The sequence below is a fragment of the Lepidochelys olivacea genome (assembly GCF_965140295.1).
Source record: "Lepidochelys olivacea isolate rLepOli2 genome assembly, chromosome: 5".
Classification (NCBI taxonomy): domain Eukaryota; kingdom Metazoa; phylum Chordata; order Testudines; family Cheloniidae; genus Lepidochelys; species Lepidochelys olivacea.
Window position 1 is genome coordinate 16920564 of NC_140415.1, and position 16866 is coordinate 16937429.

At 44.1% G+C, this 16866-nt stretch overlaps 1 protein-coding gene across 5 annotated transcripts in view; it reads left to right on the plus strand.

Moving 5' to 3' along the window:
- MAPK4 (mitogen-activated protein kinase 4) overlaps positions 1–16866 on the plus strand; it is a 156129-nt gene that overhangs the window by 95472 nt on the left and 43791 nt on the right. Inside the window, exon 1 of one of the 5 annotated variants that reach the window (XM_084627805.1) lies at positions 14027–14094. The exons of the other annotated variants lie outside the window; for them this stretch is intronic. Within the exon in view, the coding sequence (XP_084483931.1) occupies positions 14044–14094 (51 nt within the window). The 5' untranslated portion in view covers positions 14027–14043. Of the gene's footprint in view, positions 1–14026; positions 14095–16866 lie in introns of those variants that run through there. 5 annotated transcript variants of the gene reach the window in all.

Here is a 16866-nt window from a genome sequence, read left to right on the forward strand (position 1 = left end):
GCGACAGCATCCCATGAAGTAATCTTTTTAAGGGGCTGAAGTCAATTCCACCCTCAGTTATTAAAACAGCACGTGCTGTATTTTTGCTACAAACATACTTTGATCAGCATGGCAGTGTCTTGGCAGTTAAGCCATCCCACTGGGTAGTAATCCTATATGCTGCTCTCCACTGATGATATCATGTTTTATCTGCTACTGATCACCCATCTTTCAAGGCCCTGCTGTTTTCTGGCAGCCCCTCTCGCTGAGTTTTCTATGGGAAGCTGTAGGAGAGAAGGAGCTGTGTCGTATTCATCTGTGGTGACCGCTTGCTAGATTTCCTCTGGCTCTTGCAGCATCGTCTGCATTAGAGCTGACTGGGAATTTTTCATTGGAACCCCCTCCCCCTTTTTTTTAAAAATACCAATTTGCTGAAACTGAATATTTTCGTGGGTGCTGTTGAACCTTTCATTGTGGGAGGATCTCGCGACAGGATGGAATTTTTGGTCAAAACTAGAGTGAGAGAGACAAGCTGGGGGCTTAGAAGAGTTCACATCTTTGCTTCTGCCTGATTTAGAGCACGGGCTCACACCCATGTGTCCCACGTCCCAGGTGAGTTCTCTAATCATCACGCTGTTCTTAGATCTTTCTGGTTTTTCATGGAAAATCTTTCTGTTTCTGTCCTGATGCAGGAAAAAAAAATTAAATCTCAAAACTTTTCCCAGGATGGGAAAATAGCTTCCCACCCAGCTGTTGTCAGCTATCCCTTGCAAGACTTCTGAATCCATGCCAGGCCAGTGGTCACAGCAGCAGCACAGGCTGGGTTTAGTTAGATTGGCAGCGATTGAGCCAGAGAGAACTACAGGGTCCTGTCTGTGTCCATCAGCCTCAGTAAAGAATCCCTTTTCTGTACATTACAATGGAGTCCTCTCTCTTCTCTATCACTACATTGGCAACAAGGATGGTGTGCTAGACAGGTGGCTGCTCTGGAATAAGTTAGGGGTACTATAGGTTGACCTGCTTATGGGGCTGTTTACTGTATGAATATGTTGGTTTAGTTTAATAATAATCATAGAATCTCAGGGTTGGAAGGGACCTCTGGAGGTCATCTAGTCCAACCCCCTGCTCAAAGCAGGACCAATCCCCAATTTTTGCCCCAGATCCCTCAAGGATTGAACTCACAACCCTGGGTTTAGCAGGCCAATGCTCAAACCACTGAGCTGTCCTCCCCACAAGTTGTTGGGCAAAACAGCAACAAGTAAAACAATAGCTTGAGATAAGCTACCTTCCTGGTAACACTTCAAGGTGGTTAAGAGACCATGTCTGAGCTATTAACAGTAAAGATCCTATATCTTGGCTCCAGCCGTGTTACAGAGCTTGCTTTGCCAATGCTGGGAACCAACAGATCAAAGAAACTATAGACAGTTAAAGACACACACTGTCCAGAAGTCAGGGGCAGTTGTGGTGGAGAAGCTATTCAGACTGACACACACAGACTGGGGATGTCACATGAAGCTCGGCCTGCATAAGCCATGATCATGAAGTGGTACATCTTAAGATAAGGTAGACTTGTATATAGTCTTTGTCTGTTGTTTTAAAATCCTTTTTCTTTTATGTTATGCTTTATTTCTACTGTCAAGACTAAACACTGTTTTGGTTTAAGAAGGCTGTCTGGGCACTCTGTTCCCCACTGGTCTCAGACTCCTGAAGGGAAGAACCATGGGTGCTGAACCTAGTTGGATTGCAAGGTAAGCACGGCTGGTCCACAGGTTACTGTAGCCCAGGGACAGGTCTGAGAGCAGGAGAAGTGGGTGATTCCGCTCCGCGAGAGGTGAAGGCACAAGGGCAGACACCTTAGGAAGGTGTTCTCAGAGAGCGGGCGGGCAGGGGGTCGGGACACAGATGAGTGCACCCCACCCTCTGGAAGTGGGTAGTCGCACTCTGGAGGGAGTGGTGGCTCTATACTGACCCACCAAAGAGTGACCATAGAGATTTGAGGTGTCTTATGTGTTAGGGAACAGGGCACATGTGGGCAAACTGTCAGGGATCATGGTGCATGGGGCTGCAGTGTGCCCCAGCAGGTGAACATACTAGCTCAGGTGCAATCACATGGCGGCCGGACTCGGTAGCCAGAAAGGCAAGTCCACATCTTTGCTGCCTCCTCCTTATTGTTGAAACTGGTGTATTGCCATAGGGGATCCCAGGTCCTGACCCACAAGGAGCTGGAGGCAAAGAGAGGAATTTGGCTCTGTGGATAGATCAAGAAATTGTCCCCAAGGAGGGAAATGGTTTCCTCCTATACATGCAACTTGAGATGGGGACAGACACCTTGAGAAAGCCATGCCTGAGCTGGAGGGTAGGGGACCAGAATCCCTTCTATATGTCCCACTGGGTAACCAAGAGTTACTGCTTGAGTCCAACCAGCTTTGAGAGATTCTACATCGGCAATGAGGATGGCATTGAAACACACTTGTGAAAGTTATGACATTAAGGTTCTCAAGGTTCCAAGCCCTGGTAATATTGTCCAATTGCTGCAGGGCTTAGAGCTTCCAGTGACCAATCAAATTCCTCCTTTCCTACCGCCAGTCTTACTTTGTGCGAAGAGTTAAGGCTTCCCCCAGAGTAATGGAAATACAAGAGACTTAAGAACTTGCTGAATTAAAGGTCTGATACTCACTGATTTCAATGGGAGCTAGGGACGCTTAATGCCTCGTGGCCTCAGTCTGTAGCTTTGCAGCATTAGTGAAGCCTGGTTGAAGTTTAATGAACATTCTCCATTAGGAATAGATGCTACCATGCTGCAAAACTTTGTTATCTGTGCTGCTGGGATATTGCAAACCCTACAGCACATGCTCCTCGCTCTAGCTGTCCTGCTGCTAGATCCTGCTGTTTCCTTCCGTATTTATCCTTCCATTATCTGACCTGCCAAGACATGCAGTTCTTCTCCATATGATCACAGATTTCTGTGATCAAACTGAGAGCAAAATATCACATGTCTGCTGATGCTGACAAGAAAATAACCCCAACTAGTTTCTGGTACAATGACTAGTTAATTGTGCAGTAGGTCAATAAAGTAGGATGTTGTTTGTTGGTCTGTAACTGGTCTCTTTCTTTGCAGCTGCTGATTTCATCCCTGTGGCAAGGTGTAAATGCGCTCCAGCCTGCATGGAATTACTCCATTCCAGCCTATCACAGAGCTGATCTGGGTGGGGTTATAAAAGAAAAAGGGGAAATGATGTAAGGTGGCTATTGCAGAGGAAGGCTGTGCCTTCTCCTTTCCTGCTGGCTGTACCTGGAAAGACCTTGGGTGGTTATTTACCCAGTGGTTGGAGTTGATTTGTTCTGGTTTTGAGTCTTGGTTTTGGAAATAAAGCAAGCCCAGAAATAAGGGATGTGCAGTGACCTGTAGCTGGGACTCTTCTTTTTCCTTCCCCAACTGGCCAGTCTGTATGCTGCCGTAAAGACCCTTCCTCAGATAGCACATTATTGGCAGAAGAAGGAATAGAAGCCAAGAATGCAGACTACAAATCCCTTGGTTCAATCATTGCACACTACCACCTCCCAGCCCAACAAGAGGCTCCTACCTTTAGAAATAGGTGTCTTGGCCAGACGTGTACAAAGCAAATGCCTTTCCTAAGGAAGGGTAACTTCTAAAGAAATGTATTCCAAATAACACTGTGCTGCGTGAATATGTAAAGTAACTGACTTAAAGAGTATCATCTTCCTGTCAGAGTACAAGATAATGATGGTTGTCTAACCACTTTTGGAGCAGAATTACCGTTATTCCCAAGCAGTTGTCCGTTGGATTAATAACAACCAGTGCTGGCGGAAAGAGAGATGCCAGGAGTAAATGCTTCCTCCTGGGATACACCTTTGGAAAATGACATCACGTTAACACCTTCTGATTCCCGCCTGGTGTCAAGAGATTGTGGTGTTGAATAAAAACACCCTGCTCTGCAACAGGAAAACAAAGCACATAAAATTCAAAGAGTTAGGATTCCCATGGAAGGGCAAAAACTGTATTGAACATGTGAAGGTTAAAAAGAAAGGAGCCAGAGGTATTACCAGCAATTTGGGGTTTATAGCAGCAATATAGCAAGGGGATTCTCCATCACTGGCCATTTTAAAATCAAGATTGGCTGTTTTTCTAAAAGAGATGCTCTTTTGCAAACAGGAATTAATTCAGGGAAATCCTATGGCCTGTGTTATACAGGAGGGCAAACTAGATCATCACAGTAGTCCCTTTTGGCTTTATAATCTATGAATCTATGACAGGGTCAGGCATAGGAACAGAGGCCTGTGTGCTATAGATTAACTGTTGTTTTATGAGCTTCCAATACAGACGCATTCTGGAATATGTTAGTTATTTGTACAGTCAGGTGACGGGAGAGTGCTGTATTTGCCAGTCAGAGGAGAGGATCGTAAACTTAAAGCTGGTCATAGCAATATGACTCTGCTACTTACGCTGTATAATGTTTTCCATATGCCGAGGGAATTCCCATCTGGACCTTACCTCACCTCCATACCTTCTACAGGCAGATGCGTAGCACTGGTGGATGTGTTTCTGTCAAGGTTCCTCCCCCACTCTGAACGATAGGGTACAGATGTGGGGACCTGCATGAAAAACCTCCTAAGCTTATCTTTACCAGCTTAGATCAAAACTTCCCCAAGGTACAAAATATTCCACCCTTTGTCCTTGGATTGGCCGCTACCACCACCAAACTAATACTGGTTACTGGGGAAGAGCTGTTTGGACACGTCTTTCCCCCCAAAATACTTCCCAAAACCTTGCACCCCACTTCCTGGACAAGGTTTGGTAAAAAGCCTCACCAATTTGCCTAGGTGACTACAGACCCAGACCCTTGGATCTTAAGAACAATGAACAATCCTCCCAACACTTGCACCCCCCCTTTCCTGGGAAATGTTGGATAAAAAGCCTCACCAATTTGCATAGGTGACCACAGACCCAAACCCTTGGATCTGAGAACAATGAAAAAGCATTCAGTTTTCTTACAAGAAGACTTTTAATAAAAATAGAAGTAAATAGAAATAAAGAAATCCCCCCTGTAAAATCAGGATGGTAGATACCTTACAGGGTAATTAGATTCAAAACACAGAGAACCCCTCTAGGCAAAACCTTAAGTTACAAAAAAGATACACAGACAGAAATAGTTATTCTATTCAGCACAGTTCTTTCTCAGCCATTTAAAGAAATCATAATCTAACACGTACCTAGCTAGATTACTTACTAAAAGTTCTAAGACTCCATTCCTGGTCTATCCCCGGCAAAGACAGAATATAGACAGACACACAGACCCTTTGTTTCTCTCCCTCCTCCCAGCTTTTGAAAGTATCTTGTCTCCTCACTGGTCATTTTGGTCAGGTGCCAGCGAGGTTACCTTTAGCTTCTTAACCCTTTACAGGTGAGAGGAGCTTTCCCCTGGCCAGGAGGGATTTCAAAGGGGTTTACCCTTCCCTTTATATTTATGACAGTTTCATGGTAGCTATGTCTAATCTGAAGCTGAGTAGTGTTGATTCATCAACAACAACATTCACAGCCTCCATTCTTTTAGCACTCTGCCCATTTCTAAGGGTCACTCCCTGTGAAAATACTGAATGAAGCAGCAACATTCCCTGGACATTCCTGGTTAGTCTGAATTGCTACAAGGACCAGGATGCAAGTGGTAGGCACAGCACCATCTGACATGAAGAGGGTCTGTGGTCCAGTGAATAGGCCCCCTAGACTAGGCTGGAGAAAACCTTTTGTTCTAGTCCTAGTTTTGCCTCGGACCTTCTGGGTGGCCCATAGACAAGTGACTTCAAGGCTCTGTGCCCCAGTTTCACTTCCCATCCTTTGTTGGTCCTGTCCATTTAGACGGTAAGCTCTTTGGGGCAAAGACTGTCTCATACTGTGTTCCCATGTTGATTGGGTCCATTAGGCTCTACTATAATATATAATAATAATAATTAATAAATGCAACCCATCTCCCAGCTGCTATATCTGTAGGCAGTGAATTGCTATAAAAGATGTCAGGTCCAACCCCGTAGAGGCTAGTGCAGAATTGGTTCCCTTAAAGAACATTTCACTTGCAAGACTCCATGACAAGAAAATTTCGCCCTTTTAGTGCTTATTTTTTGGTGATTTGTCATTGCTGGAATGTGCTTAGATTGATGTCTAGGATCTGAGAACTTGCAGGTTGTATATCAGTCACGTACTCTAAAAGACTGCAGCTGTTCCCGACCAAATGTGTCTCCGGTCTAGCCCCTCCCTCCCTTGTGACCCTCCAGCTGAGTAACAAAATGGCGGATGATAGCTACTGCATATTGTGACTGATGCTGTAAATACAGTTTTTAAAAAATCAGGCTTAATAATAGTGTATTCCTGGCAGTGTATCTTGTTTATGTGAATTACAGCAAGCAGGCATTAATTAGGATAATTATACATGGAAAGGGAGTGCGCTCCACTACTGGAAGATGCTGGTGGAAAAAGCTGGCCACGTTCATCACTGAGATTGATCAATGACAAAGAAACTCATCTCTCTAAGCATTTGTACAGTGGTTATCACTGAAGTATCCTTCTGAACCTTTTCAAAGGTACTCACTGCATCAGATAATTAGATGTTTCAGTTAACCACAGAGATGAGCTCAGGCTGCAGAATTCAGACTCATATCCGGGTCTCCAAATTCTGAGGCTGTTCAGATCTGGAGTCTTAAATCTCACGCCCATCTCTGATCAAGTTACTAAATTTCCCCCTTGGATGTTGAGACATTTGCAAATGCTTCTGCAGGACAGAGAATATCAAATCTAGTAATGGTGAATAATTAACTCTTGAGTTCATCATCTTAATCCCAGCCCCTCTCCCTTCCTGCTGCTCTCATTGATACTACCTCTTCAGTCTGGTCATCCTAGCTCCTTCTGTCTCATATCCCAGCAGTCACTAAATCCTCCTGCTGCTCCTTCCACTAAAAACATCAAATTCATCCTCCCCACTGACGCCTACACCAAGCCTTTTGCATCTATCCAAAACACAGCCAAGACCACTTTTTCCCTTTCTTAAATCACCAGCTCCCCTTCTGTATTCCCATTCAGTTCAAGCTTTCATCTTCAGAGAACTCCACAGTACCACTCCTACATCTCTGATCTCATTGCTTCCTACATCCCTCCTGCACTCAGCACTCTGCTCAAGTCTCCTTAACGTTTCTCTTGGTTTCCTTTATTCATTCCTGATTCTGTGCTGTCTTGCAAGCTGCCTTTGTATTTGGAGCTGCCACGCAATTGGCATTTATCAAGCAGCCTCCTTCACCTTCAGATCACCCCGAAATGCTACAGATCAGTCACAATCAAAATCCAGGATCCAAACACCCCCCAGACTCAGGGGTTGGGGGGAGTCTGAAATCTGAACCTAGATTGGGATTTCAGAGTCAGGGCACTTTTTCTATAATGAATAGAAACAAACCTCAGCTCTCAACCCCACTGTCCCATTGTCCACCTGTTCAAAATCCAGATTTGAATTTTACAGTTTAGGCCAATTTCTACTAAAAATCACAGAGCAGAGTTGGGAAAGGACCCAAGGGTCTTGACTCCTATCTGCATCCATATCACACTCCCTTCCATGTCATGCTACATCAGTTGCTTAACCTTAAAGATTGATTTACTTTAACACAAGAACATCTAAGGCTCAAATTTTCAAGAGAGTTTAGCATCCACAATCAGGGCCAGATTTTAACCAGAGCTCAGCTCCCATTAGGGTACTTAAATAAATGGCTAGGTCTTCCAAAAGAGCTCATCCTGTTGGGGCCTCAGTTCTTTCCAAAGTCAGGTCATAAGTGTCCCCGTGGGGGCTGCTGGGTACCAAGCACTGTGGGAAATCTGGCCCCAATTATAATAGCTGAGCACTTGATCATCTGGCCCTGAGCTCATTTGAACATCTGGCCCTACAATTCCAGATTAAATCGGTATGGGCTGGAGTTGCTCAGAACCTCTCCAAGTCAAGCCCAATGGCTTGAAGTCAGTGGAAAGTGCACATGCATCCAGAGGTGAATTTCAGGCAAAGATCCAAAAAGAGTAATCTAATGAGAAGAAACTAAAATTTCTGCAACAGCTCAGAAGCTGGCAAGTTGCTGCAAAAACATTAGCTTCTTCCTTTCACTACTCTTTTCTTTATTTTATTTCTTTTAATATTTTATGATGAGTTGAATTAAAACTTTAAACTTTTAAGCCCATGAGTTGGTGTGTGAAGGCTCTTTCCCTGCCATTTGCTACAGCTGAAATTGTCTTTGTTTTGACAGCTCCACTGATGCTTGTAGAATGTCCTGGTATGGCGCTTCCTTTAGAAATACCAATTTTCAGGATTTAAAGGGGCAATGTCAAGTTTTTTAGGCCTCAAAATTAACACACTTGGTCAAGTAGCAAGTTAGTAGTAGTTAAATAGAATTATTTTAAGAAAAGCAAAATATATTTTTTTAAAAAATGAGATACCAAATAATTAGCAAAAATTGTGTGCACTTTACATAAAAAATAAATATGTCTTAATGAAGAAGACCATACTTGGAATCTGTATGCAGTTTTGGGGACCAGAAAGATATAGACAAGCTGTATTCAGAGAAAAGCAATTCAGATTTAGGAGTTCATTTCAGAGAAGAGCAACAAAAATGATTGGGAACTGATGCAATTGACCGATGAGGAAAGTTTTAAAAGAAGAAACTCCGTATGGCTTGGTTAACTGCCAGTGCAGTAGAGGACACAATAGCCGATGAATATTTGAAGTATGTAATCGCTGAAGTTGCAGAGGTAATATTTGAGGTAGTACAATGGGGTTTAATGAAAGGTGACTGGGTGAAATTAATAAGGAGGAAAAAAACCCTGACAGTGAGAGATCTGTTGGGCTGCATTGATGTCTGGCAAGGGGAGCCCCATCAGCTGGGACATAAAACTGTAGACTGGATATGTAGCATTATAGGAGGAGATTTGCAAAGGCAATCTGGATGCCCAAATCCCACTGACTTTCGGTGAGGAATGCCAATGAGAGCTGGGTAATAACTGCCCTTTGTGCTTTTGAAAATCTCCCCTGCAGTGAACAATTCTGTGTTGGCAGGGGATGGGCGAATTGGTCCCGTTGTTCATTTCCTTCAGCAACATCTATGATTTGGTACCTGCCAGAACTTGTGGTTAGTCCCTCACGTTTATGATTCTCCTGCACAGTTGATGAGCTCAGTGATATCTCAGGGCCTGATCTTGCTCTCCTTCCTCAGGCCCGTTGACTTTTTTCTTTGTAAGGAATGCAGGACAGGCGACTAAAGCAACTGTGGGGACCTCCTCTGAGTCGAATTTCTGTTTCACCAAGTTCCAATTAACTGAAGCAAGAAGTGTAGTTTCAGGGAAAGCGCTACTTAAAAGCATACCAGTACTGTAGCTATTTCTCACCAGGGCCTGGTAAGTAAATGGAAAGTGTGTCTTCTCTCCCTTGGTCTAAAGACTCCATTCCCTTGCATGTTGGGTAGTCATTTATACCTGTGCAGGTTCAGACCAGTAGTAGTGTCTTATATGCACTTTGCCTAGGTGTAAATGAGTTCCCAAGTTTCCAGGCTCCGTTCTGACTTGTCTCACTTCCTTTTCTTGTCAGGGAGAGCATGGGTTATGTTGAACGCTGCTTATCATCATCAGTACTGCCCTTTTGTCACGGGGCGGGGACTCACCCAGTGGCACCTCCTGCTGGCTGTCTGGGAATTAGCTCTTTTTACCAGCTCCAGAGTGCCCTCTGCCGGTGTCTCACCGTTGCTGGGCCCCCATGTCCCTCCCGGACCCCAGTGCCTTTTTACGTGGGGTGCTGCCCCTCCAGGCAATACCCCACAGATCTGGGTCTCCCCTCCTTGGGAACCCCCCCCCACCCTCTATCCCCAGCCTAAGGGCTTCTGCCTCAGCCTATGGGCTACTGCCAGTCACCATCTAGCCCCCTTTCACTGGGGGCTACTGCAGTCTGTATAAGCCAGTCATCATAGGCAAGGGGGGTTTGGACCTGCTGCCTCCTCCTACCCTTGGGCAGCCCTGTTGCAACCCCAGTACCCTGTCTTAGGCCATCTGCCAAGCCTGTAGCCTGGGGCTTTTCCAGTCTGGAGCCTCCCAGCTCCTCTGGCCTTCCCCAGCCCTGCTTCATCTCAGATACCCTGGTACGCTCCCCAGCAGCCAGGACCATCTCCCCCCACAGCTAGAAGAGACTCTGTCTGTTTCTGGCCCACTGCCGTCTTATAAGGGCCAGCTGGGCCCTGATTGCACTGGCTACAGCTGTGGCTGCTTTCCCCATAAGCCCAGCTTTTCTCTGGCACAGCCCTCTCCTGGGCTGCTTTAAGCCCTTCCAGGCATGTGCGGGGTGACCACCCCACTATACCTTTAAAGAGGAAAGGTTCATTGAACAATGCAGGAATGATCATCGTCTCACACTGAATAACCCAAGGTATCTCCAGATGCCGGCAGAATCCTTAGACATAAGCTATGAAGACATTGTAAGGAGTTTTTACCATTAGCTAGATGTGGGTCGGAACCAAAACCTATCTCCTTGTAATAGGCCATTGCAAAAGTTCTGCATCTGTTGAACTCCAGACCCAGATTGGGTGGCTCAGTCCCACCTCGCCCTTGCCCACTCTACTCTCTTCGAACCTATTGGCACTTTATTCAGCGACCCAAGAATGCTGCCAAATTTCTAGAAATCTGCCAATCAGTCCTAATGACTTGGGCATGGTGGCGGGAACAGGACTTATAATGCTTGTTCTGTGTCCGTTTAAAACTATGAAAGGGAGGGAAAATATTTCTGGTGTATTTATTTATTGACCCAGTCATCTCACAAGCTGGAGTTGGCTTTGTGGTCGTCGTCTTCTTAGCGTATGCACAACATGCCTCTGGTGGCATGGGACTAGGATTCATCACTGAATTTGGTCCGCTGGTTGGATCATTTTTGCCCAGCCTGGGCCGGGTACAGACTGGGAGTGCGACATGAACGCTGATCCATCCCCCCTGGCTTTGCGCTTAGTGCTGCGCTTGGAGTAATAGGCCTTCAAGAGAAATCCTGCCTCTTCTCTACTCCAGGTGTGCAAGGCCTTGACTATAGGTAGGCTTGGAAGGATAACATTTTTTATCCATAAATGTCAGTAAACATTGGTTTCACCATATACATAAACTGACAAAAAATATTTCCATCGATAAAAATTGAAGTGTACAGATAGGCAAAGTAAGGAAAATGCTGCTTGAGAACTTAGCAGAGTTTGATATAAGTATATTTAAATGGTTATAAAGCTTCTCCTTTGTGAATCTCAGTGTCTACTGTCATTAAATAATTATTATCTGAACCACCCCCAATTGCTCACAACTGTGAAAATTTAAATCAATACAAATTTTAAAAATGCTTAAAAATAAACTTTTATATTATCAGTCAACATTACCGAAAGAAAAAAAAATATCGAATTCTGCCAGAACAGTGTAACTGCCAGGGTTTCCCTGTGAGTTCCAGAGATGCTATACAAAGAGACTGCACCCAGAGCACTGCTTAAGGGTAGCACAATCTGCAGTAGCATGGAGCGGTGTGGCCATTGGCCAACTGGGCCGTGACCTACGCAGTTCCTTTGCCCAAAAACCTCATGTAAGACAAATGTATCCTTGACCATTAACGGAGTAGCAGTTGTCAGGTGACAGCAGAGGTGCTCTGCAGGCAAAGAGGAGAATTTCATTCCCACCTCCTTTTTGTATGTCACTGCCACAAAGCCTGCGTACCGAAGTTTCATGTTGGGTAGTAAGGATTCCATCCGAGGAGCTCAAAGTTGAGAGAGGGAAAAAATAACATCAAGTTCATTAAGAGTGAATGACTAATTCAACTGAGTTTCATTGGCATTGCGCAAGGAACCTGAGGAGGGGAAAATCTAGTTCTGCTTGATTCTGTAGAACCTTCACATGTCTCTCTCCTGACAGCAGCGTATCAGGTTAAAAATACTACACACCGTGCTAGAATGATCACACCTTCAAGGACTCACTTGGCTGTTAGATGTTGTGTGGAATCAGCAGATTTATACAAATAAATGTTTTTAAAATGTCAAAGATACCACTTGTTAGAGGCTCCATGGACCTGAGTTTAAACATGTGAATCTGGATGTTGGCTCAGTTTTGCGGCTGTTTTAATCTGGGGGTCTTGGTTGTATGGACCAGCTGTGAAATCTGGACTTTTCCATAGTTTGGGGGGGTGGGGAAGAGGGCCCTTTCAGACATGGTTTTAGTTCAGGCCCATTTTTGCTAATTAGCTGACCAGTTGCAGCAGTCTCTGTAGCCTAACTGGAAAATTGCTGTTTTGGAAGTTGTGAACATTTGGTTTAATTTCAGACCCTTGGGCAGTTTCATCCCATTAACCTCTCTGGGTCATTTAGTTCCAATAAGATCCCTGCACCAAGGTCCTTGTTGCTTTTATCATTTGAAAAGGATAAATAACAGGTTGCATGGAGTTGTTTTTTATGGGTGATATGATTTCAGTTGTTTTGTCCTAACCATCTCTACCACATTCTGTATGGTAAGGAAACCAATTAGAATGGCTAAGCTAAAATAAGGTCATTTGGAATGCATGTGCACGTTTGCTTTCGTGTGCATGTGGAAGACATCATTCAGAAGGATTCTATCTCTGCTGATCACTGATGTCTGTGTGTATTCAGTCATGGAGCTGTTACAAAATGACACCCCAAGTGGGTTTTGAACTACAGTGGACCTCGAGCACTTGGGACTGGTTTACCTAATAGGAAGAGTATGTAATACACTGGCTGTCCAATCACTCAGTAGGGTGACAAAACTCAGAAGGCCTGATTCTGATCTCGCTTCCAACCATGTAACTCTATTGACTTCAGTAGAGTTTCTTCTGATTTTAACACAGGTGTAGTCAAGATCAGAACTGGAACCCATAACTCTTCTCCAAGTTTTGGTTGCATTAATAGAGTTAATCTGTTCACTACTCTAGCCCAAGTCCCTACAATGATATGACAGGGTACTACAGTCTTTTTTGCAAGTTCCTTATTCCTAATACTTGCAAATTTAATTATGACTTTCATTAGCATGAATTTGCATTTAGCAGGGATGTAATTACCCTTGTTAAGAGAGACTTTTTGGTAACTTGTTTCCAAAATGTCTTTAAATCTTGCAGGTTAAAGACTCTCATTTGTTGTGCAGTTGCTAATGGGTCCAATATAACCACTCTCGCTCAATCAAAACAAAATCTCAGTTGGTTAATCATGAGGAAATATTTAAAATAGGAAAAAATGGGACCTCTCCCAGTTACAGTGGTGGAACCCAGTGCCATCACAGTTAAATAAATGTGAGCAGATGGCTTTATTAAAAAGGGGGAAATAATTGGAAAGAACATGCATTTTTTCCATCGCTTTCATGTTTACTTCTGATTATTTTATATGCCTGTGTTGTCTTCTGAGGTAACTTAGTCTTGGCATGGCCAGCACTGCTGAACAATCGCTGTAGAACAAATATCTACTAAATAGCTAACATTTGGTATTCTGGTGGTCCCATTGCTGCTGTCTTCAAGTACTGCCTATGCCCTACATTCAGACAATGCCAAGCCTTGATTGCATGTTTGCACTTGATGGATGAGCCAGCCCTTGGCTGCTCTTGCTCCTCTGGAACACGATGCTTTCAAGAGCACAGACTTTGGTTATTTTTTATTTTTTCCCCTTGTCCTTGTTGTTCCTTCCTTTGACGAAGCTTATAATAGGCTGGGATAATTAAATAAACTGATTCTGTAATCCAAAGAGAATGGGAATACATGTCACGTTTTTTAAGAGTCATGCAAAATGACATTTTTATTGTGCTTTGCTCTGAGCCAGGAACAGTGTTCGGCCTGTAAACCAGACAAATTCAATTTGTTACCCACTCTTTTTTTAAAAATGCATTAGAAAAAAAGCTGCAGTGGAATCAATCTGCTGTTGTATCAGCATTATTCCAAAAGCTTTTATTTGTTTTTATTTCAGATTCCCTCCCCCTCTCTTTGCAGTTCTTAGAACCAGGAACCATTCCAGCTCCTATTGAAGTCAATGGCAGAAATCCCACGGATTGCAGGAGCTACAAGCTGTCATATGAGATTGGTACATTTCCATTTTATAGGCACCTTGTACCATCCTTTGCTCTTTACATTCTACTCAGAAGGCTAGGGTCCAATGTCAGATACACTATAACTCTGGAGTAAGTCCAATGAAGCAGAGTTGGCTTTGGGTCATGTGCTCGCAGGGCTGCCTGATTCGTGAGAGCTAGAAAAGTACAGGAGAATGTCAAATTTAAAAAGATTAAATTTCTATCCTCTTTCCCTTGAAAAAAATCTCCTGAAAACATAAAGCAGTGTAAACCAATTACTATGATTGCAGGCTGCGATTTTCAAATGAACCTAAGGGAGTTAGGCACCCAACTGCTGATAAAATTCAATAGGATTTGAGTGCTTATGTCCTTTGGCTTCTTAGAAAATCCCATCTGAAAGGAAAAGAATCTGGGCATCTGCAGCAGGAGGATGGGGGAACCTAAAGGTCCCTTCCCCCACAACACACTCTTCTCAGGTGTAATTCGCACTCCACTAATGCACAAATCTGATGTTCGTTCCCACCAAAACTTCTCCCCACTTCTCAGCAAAGTGTTTAGTGAGGTGTCATGCTGCTAAGATTTTTCCAAGATATTAACTAGTAAACTATGACGAACTACACCCTGGGGCAGGACAGGGCAGGGCAGGGGGAGAGAGAACAAAGTACATTTGTAATTCAGTAACCTTGATTGCGTGTGTGTATCTGTTCACTTACTACATCACAAAATTTCATTATGTGCAATGTGCCTCCCAGTCAGTGTGTGAATTAAAGGGATATAAGCCAACCCCCCCACACTTTTCTCTCTCTAATATGTTTTACCTTCTGTTGTTGCTACAAGCAACACCTAAAATTACTGTAGCTGAAAGGTTAGAAAGAACAACTGATACTTCCCCGTGTTTCAGCTTTTCTTCTCCTGTTTGGCCCTACTTTGTGTGTAGTCATGTCAGAGGGTAACTCACCCTCTGAGTTAATCGGGGGCTCAGCCTACCTCCGCCAGGCTCCACAAGGAGGAATGAGGCAGCTCAGATTCACCTGGGACTAAATAATTCGCTGAGTAATTGGGAAAAAGTTAATTAGGTAGAGAAGCATCTGGGCCTGATGAAAGGAAGGTTCCACCCCCGCTTCCTCCTCCCCCCGCCCCCCAAACACACTTAGCCTATGTCTACACTGGTAACTGAATGACAACACTTTTGTCTTTCAGCGGTGTTAAAAAAAACACCCTGCCAAAAGACAAAAGTTTTGCTGACGACAAGCGCCAGTGTACACAGAACTTTGTTGGCACGAGTGCTCTCCTGCTGACAAAGCTACCGCTCGTTAGGGGTGGAAGTTTTTTTGTTGGCAGGAGAGCCGGCAAACAGTGGCTACACAGCGCGCCTTTTAGTGACACAGCCATGTCGCTAAAAGCTGCGTAGTGTAGACATAGCCTTCGTGGGGGCTAGAGAACAGGGGCTCCTGGGCAGAGGAACAGTCTGTAGAACACAGAAAGAGAAAGGTCCCAAGGAAAGGGCTGGTGGTGAGGGGGACTTACCAGGAAAGAGAACCCAGGAAGAATGTTCCTTGGGTGGGATAGGCTCTGCAAGGGAGGAGCTATGAATGCCGACTTCAGCAAAACCTAGCCATTGCTGTTCTGAGAAAGGGTTGTTGTGGTTTGACCACTGGGGGTTAACTCAGCCCTCTTCCATATTGAGTTAGAGATGCTGAGGTGGAGGCCTATTTGTATAATGTTCTACCTTTGGGTTAAATAAACTAGACAGACCTGTGACGGGGTACCGTTCAATATACATAAGCTTTATGGGACTTATTGAAAGCTCACTAGAGGGAACTAAGTCAGATATTATGGTGATGCTGCACTGGGTTGCCAGGGGAGTGCTGCAGGGGTGAGGGCCCCCACCACAAGTCCGTTTCACTAATTCCCTGTAGCTAATTAGTCAGTTTTCTATGTTGTTTGTGTGGATCTTGACCCAGATCCTCAGTTATTTAAGAGCTTAACTCCCATTGAAATCAATAGGAGTCTTGTGTCTAAATGCCTTTGAGGATCTGGGCCCTTAGGCATAATAGTGGCCCAGAGGGGAAAAAATAGGAAAATGACATTGTAAAATTACAAAAAAAAAAAAAGATATGGGGGCACCTGAAACTACTTTTAAATAATTTATTTTTAAATTATCTAGATTTCAAGTTGACAGTGTCTCTTAATGATACTCCAGGGTATATTTCAGCTCCAAAATGTGAAAGTTTGAGAAAGTTATGATGTACTCAAAGGGTGGGTTTATTGTGGAAAGACATATGCAATCTTAATATCGAATTTGCTGTTGCTCTGCCATGGCTGTGTATGCATATTTATATTTCATGTGGTGGGGCTGGTACTAAACTCCATTTGCATCTTTGCCAGTCTCACCTGAACTCCCCCCACTAATTTACTCTCCTGAACCTACTTCTAATGCAGTATTCCAAGCCTTTGAGTAAATGTAGGCCGCTGTCGTTTTTAACAAAAACAATGGTTGCTCACAGACTCGGCCCCCTGGGCATGGGCTCGGGGGACAGAGAGATTAATAATTGCCTTTTGGCTGGACCTTGGAGCTCTGGCTGACTGTGAACTCCAGAGATCCTTAAAATCAGGATTTGCCCCATGAAAGCCAAATGGTAGAGGCAGCTACACTGTGAGATGGAAGTGCAAGTAACTGAAAATGACCGAATGGCTGAACCTTTAAATGCAGTATCTGCTTTCCAGAAACATAGAGACTAGTCACTCTCTAAAGATGTATTTATTGCATAATACACTTTAACAGC